General features: G+C 38.7%; 1 protein-coding gene across 4 annotated transcripts in view; it reads right to left on the bottom strand.

The window, feature by feature from the left end:
• Positions 1–4312: 4312 nt before the first annotated feature.
• FYN (FYN proto-oncogene, Src family tyrosine kinase) overlaps positions 4313–13209 on the bottom strand; it is a 156450-nt gene continuing 147553 nt past the window's right edge. For all 4 annotated transcript variants that reach the window (XM_048492571.1, XM_048492591.1, XM_048492597.1 and 1 more), the window contains 2 exons: positions 12755–12886; positions 4313–5930 (listed from right to left, as the gene is read on the bottom strand). In XM_048492571.1, coding sequence (XP_048348528.1) covers positions 5722–5930; positions 12755–12886 — 341 coding nt within the window. In that variant the 3' untranslated portion in view covers positions 4313–5721. The remainder of the gene's footprint in view (positions 5931–12754; positions 12887–13209) is intronic.

Raw genomic sequence — 13209 nt, 5'->3', positions numbered from 1 at the left:
TCTATGCAATCAACATAGCAAGAATGAAGCTATGCAAAAACATTAACAAAATGAGCCAAACCCTAGCCTGAACAGAATGTCAATATGCACTCCTACCTTCTCTCTATTTTGGCATGTTCTATTCAGGATTTCTAAAGAAGCACTGAACTTGTTCATTTCTACCCCACCAAATGTTTCAAGGAGCCCAAATTCAAAATGCAAGCCTCCAGAATTTCATCCTAGCTCCTGGGTAATTCATTAGTACTTGCATGAATAAAGGATGAATAAGGGTTCTGCTCGAGGTAATTACATATAGAGCCACTTGGGACCTTTTACCCCTGGAAACAACTTTGGTCAAGAATAACATTGCTAGGAAGAATCCATTGAGATCCTCTCTCCTTCACATCATCCCATTATAAAATAAAGCAACAGAGTTCATGTAAAAAAAATACTTCACTCAGAATTTAAATGCTACAGGTTAAGGAAACTTTATCAGTAACACTCTGAAACAGTTAACACATGTGTGCTATTATATTCCAATTAAAGATACATATACCCTGCAGCACTAAATTCCCTGTATGTTTATTAGACACCATAATTTTAATTGCTTTCTAATGGGACCATGGCAATGCTGTGACATTGTAGCATTACAAAAAGATTCTATAATTATTCTAGAAAGACAGTGTCTCCTGTGCCACAACAGAGAAGATGAAAGCTTCCTTTTCCAGTCAAAGGGGTTGGAATTTAGCACTCATTTAATTATCAATAGAGATTCCATCTGCTTGAGGTGTTTTCCAAACAATTATTTGAACAATGGTATATCTTTGTTCCAATATCTTTGTTTCTTCACAGAGAATGTAAGAACAGTAGATTTTGAAGACCTGTATTTGGGATCAGTTGTATCTATTACCCCCTTTCTTTAGGTTACCTTAAACCAGGGGTCTTCAAAGTATGGCCCTCCAGATGTGAATGGACTACATGGCCAAGTGGCAGGGTTGATGGGAATTGTAGTTCATGAATATCGGGAGGGGGGCATAGTTTGAAGACCCCTGCCTTAAACTTTCAAACTTGTGACTCACAAAGCTGAACACAAGTTTTTAGCTATGTGTTTGGTCTACAAGAGGCTCAGTAAACATTAGTTTCCTTACCTCTTGCAGGGGTGAGGGTGGAAGCATTTGTGGGCTCATATTTCATTTGACTTTGCACTTCATAAGTAGTTTAGATGTCAGGTACCCTAATGAAGAAGATATAAAGAATTGTCATAGTAAGTAGACTAATAGCCCACCCAGACCAGTAGTGTCAATTCCCATTGCTAATGCTTGCGTAGTGTCTCAAGCAGCAGCATTTCTCAGCTGATCTACTTCACAATGGGATTAGGGGCTTTAAATAGGAAAAGCAGGTGCCACAAAGCTATGTTTTCATCCCTCAATTATAATTCCTCAATTACAACTTTAAGACAGCTAAAAACTGGTGGGAACATTGTCCAGAGAAAGTCACAGAAAATTAGAAGGTCAAGATCTTGTGGGACTTTTGAATCCAAATGGACAAAATGTTGGCATATAATACATCAGATATTACAGTGATCGAGGACAAGAAAATAACCCCCACCTTTCAGTTGTCAACATGGAAATACCTGGTGACAGCAGGGTCATTGAAAAAGAACATGAGAAGATCACTAAATACCATGATTATAAAATTGAGATATAGTGACTATGGCACAAACCAGCTGAAGTCCTCCCAGTGGTGATTGGCACCCTGGGCGCCATTCTAAAAGCACTAGAGCAGCATTTGAAAGATCTTCAAATTGACAAAATCGACATCAGTCAACTTCAGAAGGCAGCCTTGCTGGGATTCGCACAAATACTACACCAATACATTACAATGCCCTAGGATTCTGGGTGAGGCTCGAATTGTAATGAAACGTGAATCACCAACTAAAGAACTGGCAGCTGTGACATTGAACAACCACCACCACCACTGTTTGGATTTATACCTACCTTTCTCACCTGTAAGGAGTCTCAAATTGGCTTACAAAATCCTTTCCTTCCTCTTCCTGCAACAGATACCTTGTAAGGTAGGTGAGTCTGAGAGTACTGTGAGAATTGTGATTAGTCTAAAGTCTTCATGTGTAGGAGTAGGGAGACAAATTGATAAAGAGTCAGCAGCTCATGTGGAAGAATCCGGAATCAAAAGTAGTTCTCCAGATTAGAGTCCATCTGCTCTAAATCGCTATACCACAGAAGTCGTAATATTCCACTGGTAATGCTTCCAGGGTTTGGATATGCTCTCAGTTTCACATTCGCTAACTCATAGTAACAGAATAATACCAGACTTTCCTATCAAATAAGGTTTTAATGTCCCATCCTCTAGAACTGTGGCAGGTGCGAACATCCCAAAGCCTTGTTCAAAAAGCATACTAGAATGTTAAAGATGGCTTCACTAATTTACAAGTGATGGCATTTGGTCAATTATCTCTTGACAAGTTCATCAAAAAATGAAGTTGATATATAACAGGAATACAGTGAAAATTTATGCACCTTTAAAGTGGTAGTAAAAGTCTGAAAAGAATCCTGTCTTTTATTTACCCTGATTTAACAAAATATTTCATTTAAAAAGAAATAGTTTCAACAAATTTAAAATATTCTATAGAAAGCACAGGTGCTATGCAATGAGAATATCCTACTTACATTATGAGACAATGTTTTGGAATCATTTACTTTAAAAGAAAATTAGTTAGGGAGGAATTTTAAGCTTTTTTACTAAAAAGAAATAGGGAAAAGGAAAGTAATAAAAACAGCAAGTAAATAATACCAACTTACAGAGGCCATTTCACAGAGACACTTTATATATCTTTCCTGCAATGGCTCAACTTTCCAATTTTTTCAATGTAAGTAGAGATAAGGAAAACATATGTATTACACAAAATATAAAACTACCCAACAGTTCTAGCTTTTGTGCAAAATGCAAACAAATATAGGAAAAATACATCCCTTTATTTTAAGTGTTTTAGGAGAAATTATTGAATTTTTTAAAAGGAGCTTTTCCAAGTGGACCCATAGTACTATGTCTGTGTCATAGCTATAGCTGAATGATGAAGTGAATATATACATGAATGTAGTATTCAAATGTTTGGGCTATGCATTTCTATCAGTTGGGCATTAATAGTGCTGACTAGCTCTTCAGGAGGAGAAAGTGGGTTTAAATTTGTTCTTGGCTCTGGCAGATGGCTGCCTTATAGAAAATGTAGTTAAACTTGTTAAACTTGATGTCCATAATAATGTTACTACACTGATGAACTTTTTCTTGGATTTCTGACATTCCAGTGGATCTTACTGATGCTTCTGCAAGCACACTACCATTTACTGCTTCTTGTAAAACAGTTTAATCATAAAAAAACACAGCAGAAAAGCTTGTAAACCACGATACCTGTCCAGGATTCAATCTAGGAGAGGTATGAAAATGTTCACTCTTGTTCTAAAAAGTTAGTTATTCCAGAATGAGTTTAATTTAGCATGAGCCTTATTGTATAGTTAAGTGTTAGAACAAAATACTGTTTAGTGTGGAAGGAAGGTAACCCCTGCCCTATTGGCAGTTGGAGTTCTATCCCAGTTTACTTTAATCAAAGAGAAAAATCTTTCAAAGTCAAATAACACTCTAATTGTGTATCTTAGAATTAGATTGTTTCTTGATTTTGAAAGGTTTTTCTCTTTGCTTTGATCAAAGTAAAGTGGGATAGAGCTCCAGGTGCCAATATGGCCAATACAGTAAGACTAATGCTAAATGAAATTAATTCTAGAATAAATAACTTTTTAGAACAAGAGTGAAAATCTTCACATCTCTCCTAAATTGAATCCTGGACAGGTATTGTGGTTTCCAAGCTTTTCTGCTGTGTTTCTTTGTGATTTAACTGCTTTGCAAAGGGAGGAAACTTGTCAGCCGCTTTTGTTTGTAGACCTCTACAATTCATGTTACTTAAAACCATAATTAACCCTAAATGGTCTGGGGCTGTTACAACTAAAGGACTGCCTCTCCTGTTATAACTCTCCACTGTGTCTCCATTCTCCTGCATATGGCCTTTGGGGGAGCTTGGCATTCTGTTCACACATTTTTAATTACGGTTTTCTTCTTATTATGGTACTATTGTACTCTAAGTCCCATTCTGAGAGAGGAATGGGATAAAAATTGAATCCAATAATAATAATAAAATAATTCCTTTTGTCAGCTTCATAACAGTGACCAGTGACGTTCAAAAGCCAAATGGCCAAGGATATGCACACTCCCCTGTTAGAAACCTCACTCAGCTGTGATTTAAATGAAAGAACAAATCCAAATGTAAAATGCTCTCTTTTAATTACTAAATTAAGACAGTTAAACATTTTCAAAATGTAATCTTGCAAATAAACAACAACAAAATCTAATTAAAGACTTTAAAATTATTTTAAAAATTAAGAGAAATAGAAAGAAGGGAAAGTTTTGTTTCTTTTGGTTAAAAGTAAGTAATTCAAGGCTGGTACAAACAGACAACTAAAAAAAATAACACTTGTGTACATCCCTCCACTTCCTCCCTCCCATTTGCCATGAGAGAAGCGAGTGCATAGTAATTCAACTGGAGAACTTGCCAACATATTGAAAGTGATTTCCATTAGCAATACAGGACATCTAGAACACCCATTTTATGATGGGAAATGGTACATGCAAAAGCTTATCGCTGATGCTTGATGAATAGATTGGCAGATGGGCATGACTAAAATGCTATGAGGTTGAGACTATTTGCATGTGGTTGCAATGTTTATTAATTTTTTTTTAAAAAACCTGAAAACTTTCAGCATACATATTTTGATACAAGAAAGTAACTGCAATTTCAACCTTCCAGTCCAAATGGGTCATTGTGTGTTTCCTTGCATTAATGAGTTTGTTTTAATCTTGATCACAAAATCAAATCACGCAGTTGTCAAATGTTGTTGGAAATTCTGCACATAATTTCTGAAAGATCAAAAGTTACGACAACCTACAGGTATATAGTCAAATCAAAAAGTGCAATCCAATTTTAAAAAGTCATGCTTGGCAAAAGTCAAAAATGCACTGGCTTTCAGAATCTTACCAGTGTTCCAGGTCTACAGTAAAATCAGTCCCTCCCCTCCCCTCCCCCCCAGGTGCTTTGCAGCATGGCTAATCAGTTTTTGAAACATTTCCTCTGCAATAGCACCCACTGACTAGTATATACAAGTATGAATATTTTTACATACATTTTATATATAAAAAGCAACCAACAAAACAAAAAACAAATGAAAAACAAAAAACCCAGGACACTGGTCCTGATTTTATTTGTTAAAACATGAAAAAATGTAGAGAAAGAGAGGCCACTTTTGGAAAATAATACTTTTAGGTGAATCAGGAAAAGACTAGTCAAAAACACATCGTTTTGCATTATTTTTTTTTAAAAAAGGAAAGCACTAGTATCAGTTATTGGCACTGAATTACTATTTACACTGAACAATGTTTTTGCAGTGTACATAACAACAAAACAATGTAAGTTCGTAGTCTTTGATTAAGAACATAACCAAATGTTCACTTTCTGTTCATAGAAGACATTCAGATCTTTTGGGCAGGTAGTTAGAAGATCTCGTTTTCAGGATCCAGCACATCCTGGGACTTTAAGATGCTGCTCCTGGGAGCAGTCAGTCACTATGTGTCAACAGTGAGTGCGATACCTGATAGTGGAAGTCTGCACAAAGCAAAAATTTACAGGTTGTCACCTGGCTGGTACTGTGGTTCAGTTGCAGTAAAGTAGTCTTCAAGGAAACCCTGCAAGTACTCAAAAGTTGGGCGTTCCTCTGGGTCTTTTTTCCAGCAGTGAATCATGAGCTCATGCAGGGAGATGGGACAATCCTGAGGGCATGGCATCCTATAACCTCGTTCTACTTGCTCCAGGACTTCACGGTTATTCATACCTACAAGAGATACCAATAATATATAAATATTTGATGTATACTTTCCAACTTTTGCGACAGATGTTAGAATACTGCACAAGTGTGTGTTTTACGATTCATAAACAAGCTACATACTATGGGACTGCTACCAAGTACTCGACTATTGTAACACATGTAAAGTTCAGCAATCATAGACTCCTATACTGTGCCCCACCAAAAGATCTAAGTAAAATTGTAAGTTCATCTGCCACTTCTTGGACATTCTTTGTGGTAGAATGTTCTGTGGAGGTCTTGTTCTGCTCCCCAGGTGGTTATTTAGGTGCCCTGCACCCGGCCAAAGCAGAATGTAAGACTCACTGACTCAGTTAACAGTTCAATACTTAAAGCTTTAATTGTAACAATGTTGACAGACCCTGACTCCTCCCGGGTCTAACTAAATAAAGGTTACTTTGTTGCAGAAACTTTCTGGAGTCTGGAATTTATTGTAAATACTGTGAGACTATAACATCTATAACTGTTTAACTTAAATACTGTGAATCTATAACATCTTTGACTGTCTAACTTGTTGCTGTCACCCAGCTTCCGTTGGCACCTAACTGTTGCAGTCACCCAGCTTCCGTTGGCCCCTAACTGCCAAAACAGACAGGTTGCTGGGTAATAACTGCCGTAGAACACCAGCCCTAGGGCTTCTTAAAGGGACAGAACTAAATTCGGTTCCCTCCCACTGAATACTGTACAAAACATAGCTAAACCCATACTAACTGTGGGGAAACTAAAGGGGAAATAAACAAAGGCTCTGTGGGGGCATGACACTCCCGCCTAAAACTTCCTCTGGAAGTTTTACCTTTATCAACTTCCATTAACTATACTTAACTATTCTTACTGTACTACTCTTAATAACTATCTATCCCTAATACATAATATCAACTATGCTAACTGTAAACTTCTATGCTACCTATAACTATAAACTTCTAACAATCTTGATTGCAGAATTCAAACTGCTTGTGGTTCACTGAAGTTCAACGTTCAGGAACTCTGAATAAAGAAGAATCTCCATCTTCATTCTTAAAATCAGGGTTGAAGTCATTAAGTAGCAGAAAATGGACGTTTTCCACAATACATTTATCCACCGCTACAAAGAGAGGAGTCTCTCCTTTCATGTTTGTCTGTTGCCACACTGTGGGGTCTGAAGCTTTCAGAGTTATTTCTAGAATATGTTTGTTGGAGTTGAGCTGCCGCGATCATGTAAAGGAAGCTGCAGCCATCTCCGACTCTTGCTCCCTGGAAAGCTAGAACTGTGGTCTCTATCGATTTCAGCAGAAAGTCTCCTTTCTTCACCTGTTGCTTTAGTTGGTTCTTTATTTTTAATCCTTCACGCGACTCTTGTAGCGGGTCCCCTCCTGGAACTACTTCCTACCACAAGGTCCAATGGCCCAGAACCTCCGTGGAGATCTCTTTTTTCTTTAGCAGCGTGCTGGATCCTCTGATTGTTGACTTGCTTGCAACCACCAATGCAACTTCTACTAGATAAAACCACACATAATGTTGCTAAAGAAAGTTCTGCCTTTTCTTTTCTCTGATCCCTCCTCCATCTTTGTTCCTCTTGATATCATTCAAGGCTTCTGATGTATTCATACAGCTTCTAGGAGGGAAATCATATCTCCCTAGCCCCATTGACCTTTCCATAAAGGTTACCTCGTTGTTGTAAAGGTCTCCTTACAATCCTTAATATTTCTTCTTCTTGTACAAGCTGCATTTTCCAAGATTGATAACATTAATAGCCATAGGAGGTCTTGCCAATTTTAGAGCAATTTTTGAGCTTTCGCAATTACATTCACCTTGATCTCTTGCAAAAGAGATGCCCCACACATTTTGGTAGTGGGCTTTTTATTTCTAGCACTTGCTTTTGTGAAGAATAGGAGCTTGTTGGCTTCTGGAGTGGAGAGTTTCTTCTCTTTCTTGCATTGCCGGTGCTCCTAGCTAAAAGAAGACTTCTCAACTCTCCTGTATGCCCAGCTTCTTTTAGGGCTTATAGGAACCAATCTCTCTCTTCTGCCAGTGCTCCTAGCAAAGAAGACTTCCCAAACTCTTCCTATGCGCCTTGCAGGCTTCTTTTAGGCTTCTATAGGAACTAAATCTCTTTCTTCTGCCAGTGCTCCTAGCAAAGAAGACTTCAACTTTCCTATGCGCCCAGCTTCTTTTTTAGGGCTTATAGGAACCAATCTCTTACTGTTATGTAAAGTGCAGACTTCTCTTTGTTCCTTTTACTGCAAAGGCTGTCCCCTTTTGCCTTGCTTCTCACCGTAACTCGAAATCCTCTTCAATCTCGCCTTCCTTTGGAAACTGGAAACATTCGGGTTAGACTGTTCTAGCTCCCCAGGTGGTTATTTAGGTGCCTGCACCCGGCCAAAGCAGAATGCCGTAAGACTCCACTGACTCAGTTAACAGTTCACATACTTAAAGCTTCTTTTAATTGTATAATAATGTTGACAAGGTGACCCTGACTCCTCCCGGGTCTAACTAAATAAAGGTTACTTTGTTGCAGTGAAACTTTCTGGAGTCTGGAATTCTATTGTAAAATAATACTTTCGTGAGACTATAACATACTTATAACCAAGTTTAACTTTTAAATACTGTGAATCTATAACATCTTTTGGACTGTCTAACTTGTTGCTGTCACCCAGCTTCCGCTGGCACCTAATCCGTTGCAGCTCACCCAGCTTCCGTTGGGTCCCCTAACTGCCAAAACAGACAGGTTGCTGGGTAATAACTGCCGTAGAACACCAGCCCTAGGGCTTCTTAAAGGGACAGAACTAAATTCGGTTCCCTCCCACTGAATACTGTACAAAACATAGCTAAACCCATACTAACTGTGGGGAAACTAAAGGGGAAATAAACAAAGGCTCTGTGGGGGCATGACAGGTCTTAGTGCTTGCCTTGTACTGTTTTGCCCACTGTTTTGCCCCAGCTTCAGGAGCTTCTGTGCTGCTGCCGCCATTTTAAGAACATTCCCTGAAGTTTACCTGCTTTCAGCATATTGGTGCATCCTTTCAGTGTATGCAGTTCATTAATAAAGTTTGTTTTTTCTGGTGACCCCATGCACGTGGTGGTGTTGTTTTAATGGGATATTTTTGTAGACACAAAGACATGTAAGCATTGCAACTCGGAGGGCAGGTCTACCTCCCATCAAACAGCAGCTTTACCCATTACTTTCAGTTGTAGAAGGCAAGTCTACCTGCAATTGAAAGTAATGAGTAAAGTTGCCCTCTGCTTAGACCAGGTCTAGCCTAGTCTTCTTAATGGGAGGTAGTCCACTCCTCCAAGTGGTTGTGATTCTCAGATGGTGTCTTCATGGATATAAAGATATCTCATTTTTAAAAAAGGAAAAAATGACAGGTGCAGGATTGCTGGAAAAGGCAAACTTTGTTCATGTACTTTATACATTGAAATGCCCATTGAATGAGCTGCAAGCAGGGAAGCTTCTTAAGATGGTGGTGGAGGCACAGGGGCTCCTGAAGCTCACACAAAATGGTGGGTGGAACAAAAACAAAAGTGAGAACTGTAAGTTGTGGGGGGATGCACGTTTTGCCAATAGTTGTTCAAGGAAATATAAATGTTCTTCTATCAAACTAGCATGTTTAATAATGCAAATAATGATGGTTTTGACAAAGGCTGTGCTTAAAAATTATTATTTAATGCTCACAGACATTGAGGACTACTTTCACCTGCAGAAGGATGCCACTTTTACTTTCACCAAACCATGACTGACTGCACTTAGACCTTTTGGTGGAACAGAGTATTTGGAGGGGGTCTTATTGACCATCTAGTTTAACTCCCTTTTCAGTGAAGGAAATCCATAGCTAAAGCATTCCAGACAAATGGCAGTCCAGCTTCTGCTCTGAATCCTTTGTCAAAGGAAATCCTCTCCACCTAGGGCTGACACTTACCAGGTAATGGTGATGCTCCCTGTCCCTTGCCCTTGGTCAATGAAATGTGTGTGTGGCGGGGGGAGGGGGCGACAATCACACTTAGCAGTCACTTCCTGTTTCAGAACAGGAAGTCTTGTTTCAGAACAGGTAGAGATATGATATTCTAAGAATTTCAAACATTGCTATGGTTTTACCAAGGAGACTGAACTCCGTAGTGTTCTATGCTGCCACTTCTTGTTTGAAACAAGAAGTGACTTCCCAGAGGTCTCTATGGCCCCCTTCCGCACACGCAAAATAATGCGTTTTCAAACCACTTTCACAACTGTTTGCAAGTGGATTTTGCCATTCCGCACAGCTTGAAAGAGCACTGAAAGCAGTTTGAAAGTGCATTATTCTGCATGTGCGGAATGAGCCTATCCTACCTATTGCTCCTCTATCCCTGCCTAAATTGATAAATTACAGTTTTTTACTGTCAGAATCGGTTCTTTTAAATCCATTAGTGAAATACAATTTCTCCTAGTATTTTACTCGCTAAAAAATTCTACCCTGCATGTAACTTCAAAGTCCATTGGCACCGAAGTCTCTTATCTTGTTTTGAGAGACTATAATCTGTAATTACAATCAATTGTCAGCTTCACAGTGGCTCCTGTCATTTTGTGTGCTGCAGCAGCTTCCCCGTAGAGATTCCCCATGGAGGCTTCCTCTGCTTGCAGCTCATTTGTTTTCTATTTCACTATAAAAAGTAGATTTACAAAGTTTGTTTAGCCTAGTGTTGTTTTTCCTTTTTTGTTTTGTTTTGAGGGGGATGTCTGCAAAGTTATGGTAACACAAACATGAGCATATTGCAGCTTCTCTAATTGTGGTGCCATAGCTTCACAGACATTCCCCTCAAAACAAACAAACAAAAAGGTAAAATGACACATGCATGAAATAGCAAACTGATATGCTGCAAGCAGAGGAAACCTCCATGGGGAATCTCCTGCAGCACACAAATTGGTGGGCAGAAATGAAGAGTTTTGGGTAGGAGAAATAAAATGTTTCCTGCCTGCTGAGTTAATTCTTCAACCCAGGCTTGGGGGGAAAAGATGACTAGTTTAGTGATCTCTGAAAAACCCAGGTTGAGAAGGATATAATGGGCTGAACTCATTTTGGGGAAGAGAGCTGTGTGAAGTTCTTCCCCAAAATGCTGTTTATGTCCAAAAGACATTATATTTGCACAGTGCAAAATCCACCTTTAATTCAGGTCACCATGTGATTTTCACATGCATCTTTTTCTGCCTTATGTTTTTGCTTTGTTTTTGTTTGTTTTTTGTGCTGGTTATTTTTGGTTTGTTTGTTTTTTGACAGCACTGTTATCTCAATCTTTTTCTGGAAGGCAAATTTGAGCTACTTTCTTCCTCACAAATAATTTTTCTGTTTTTCTTTGCTCTGGTCATTCCCACACACCTCCAGCCAACGTTTTGATGAATGGACAGTCATCATTGCCAAACTATTCCCTCTCTTTTCCTCACCCTAAAGACAAATGGTTTTTTATTTGATTTTTAAAAGGACACTAAAATATTGATATATCAATATATTTTGCAACAGTGGGTTTAGAAGGTTCTTTGAATTTCCTGCTTCATTTAAAAAGAAAAGAAAAGGAAAAAGGCATATTTTTACAAGGGAAGGTGCTAAAACTTTTTTGAAATTTGGTAATTTAGAGAACCTGCTAAACTTACTGTTACAACGCTATATCAATAGACCATATTTTAGTGCCTTTAAAAAGCAACTATTATATCAACATATTAATATCAGTATAGACAAAAAATAAAAAGGATGTGTGTGCTGTGATACCACCAATGATGACTGTACATCCCTTGAAAATCCTGATTATTTAAAAGTCACATGTGGAAAAACGATTTACTCCACAACTGTGACAGTTCAGAGGGAGAGCAGATGTATGGCAACATCATGCTTAGATCAATTCCCATGCTTTTGGATCAACTGCCAAGAAAATCAGGAATAAGTTAAGCATGCAGAAAAGCCCACCGTTTTCACTTACGTTTGCTACAGCTCTTTATACTGTCTAAATCAAGGTGTGATTGCACTTCTTTGGATTCTGATCTTAACACTAATATTGGACAAACTACCTCCCCATTATGTACAACTCAAAAAGAAATGCTTTTTGGAGCACCTTTGTTGAGTGCTTGGCAAACTTCCCAACAACCACACAGATGCCAATCTCCCCCCTGTCAGCATCTTCCCCTTCCCGAGCAGCACTGGATCTTCTCCAGCTGGTCACTCCCTGCTTCTCTGGTCAATATATATTGTTGCTTGGGAAGAGAGCAGTTGCTATAGTACATACTGTTAGCCCTTGGGCTACAATTCTCACTCATTCTCAGGTTCAGCAGAGACAAGCTGGTCCAAAACAGCAGCTTTTTATTTGCAAGACAGGGAGCTCCTACAACCAGCAACTTTAGCCAGCATGCAAGAACTGGAAACTGAACCCAAGAACCAAACTAAATCATGCTTATAATGGGGGGAGAAGCAGACTGTTCTGCGATGATTACAATTAGTAGGGAATCTTTGGCATCTCCAGAGGAGCTGGATCATATACTCCCATCAGCCCCTGCCAAAGCATGGGTCAGCTTTCACCATTGGGGCTGATTGGAATTGTAGTCCATAACATCTGGAGTGCCAAAGGTTCGCCACCACGGACATGCACAATAAAAATACCACAGTAGTAAGCCGCATTTCAAGTCAGGTCTAGACCGGAGAGGTTAGGGTCATGCCTGAATTGAGGTCTTTTTAAAATCTTGGTAGAAGAGTTAAATTATGAGCTTCTCCAAACTCAAAATCTACCAGCATTTTTACTAATTCCATTAATTATGATAAGCACATAACAGTTTCTTATAACATTCTAGTGCCTTTGCTTACCTGGATATGGCACTCTCCCTTTTGTTACTAACTCTGTCAACAATATTCCAAAGGACCAGACATCTGATTTAATTGTAAACCTTCCATATAATGCAGCTTCTGGGGCAGTCCATTTGATGGGGAACTTTGCACCTAAGAAAAAATTAACAAATTACCATTGAGGCGTAAACTGGCTGATGCTAAAAACGTTGACTTGATTTTCTATAAAATTCTGAGCCTTGAAAAATAACTCAAAATCTTTTTCCTTGACTCCAAATCCCACCCATTTAGATCTGACTGTTGCCACAATGTCTTTAATCTCTAAGTAAAATAAATATACCATAAAAATTAGTTTAAAATCAACCAAAATTGAAAATCTCACTGTCTACCATGGAAAATTGCACTGGGCACCATGGAAATCCTATTTATTACAAACACAATCTCCTATACTAAGAGGCTGTTTACAAAGAAAGCCT

Source organism: Sphaerodactylus townsendi, linkage group LG01 (assembly GCF_021028975.2).
Source record: "Sphaerodactylus townsendi isolate TG3544 linkage group LG01, MPM_Stown_v2.3, whole genome shotgun sequence".
In the NCBI taxonomy this organism is placed as follows: domain Eukaryota; kingdom Metazoa; phylum Chordata; class Lepidosauria; order Squamata; family Sphaerodactylidae; genus Sphaerodactylus; species Sphaerodactylus townsendi.
Note: the sequence above shows the minus strand (reverse complement) of the source record. Positions and strands in the feature narration are given on the sequence as shown.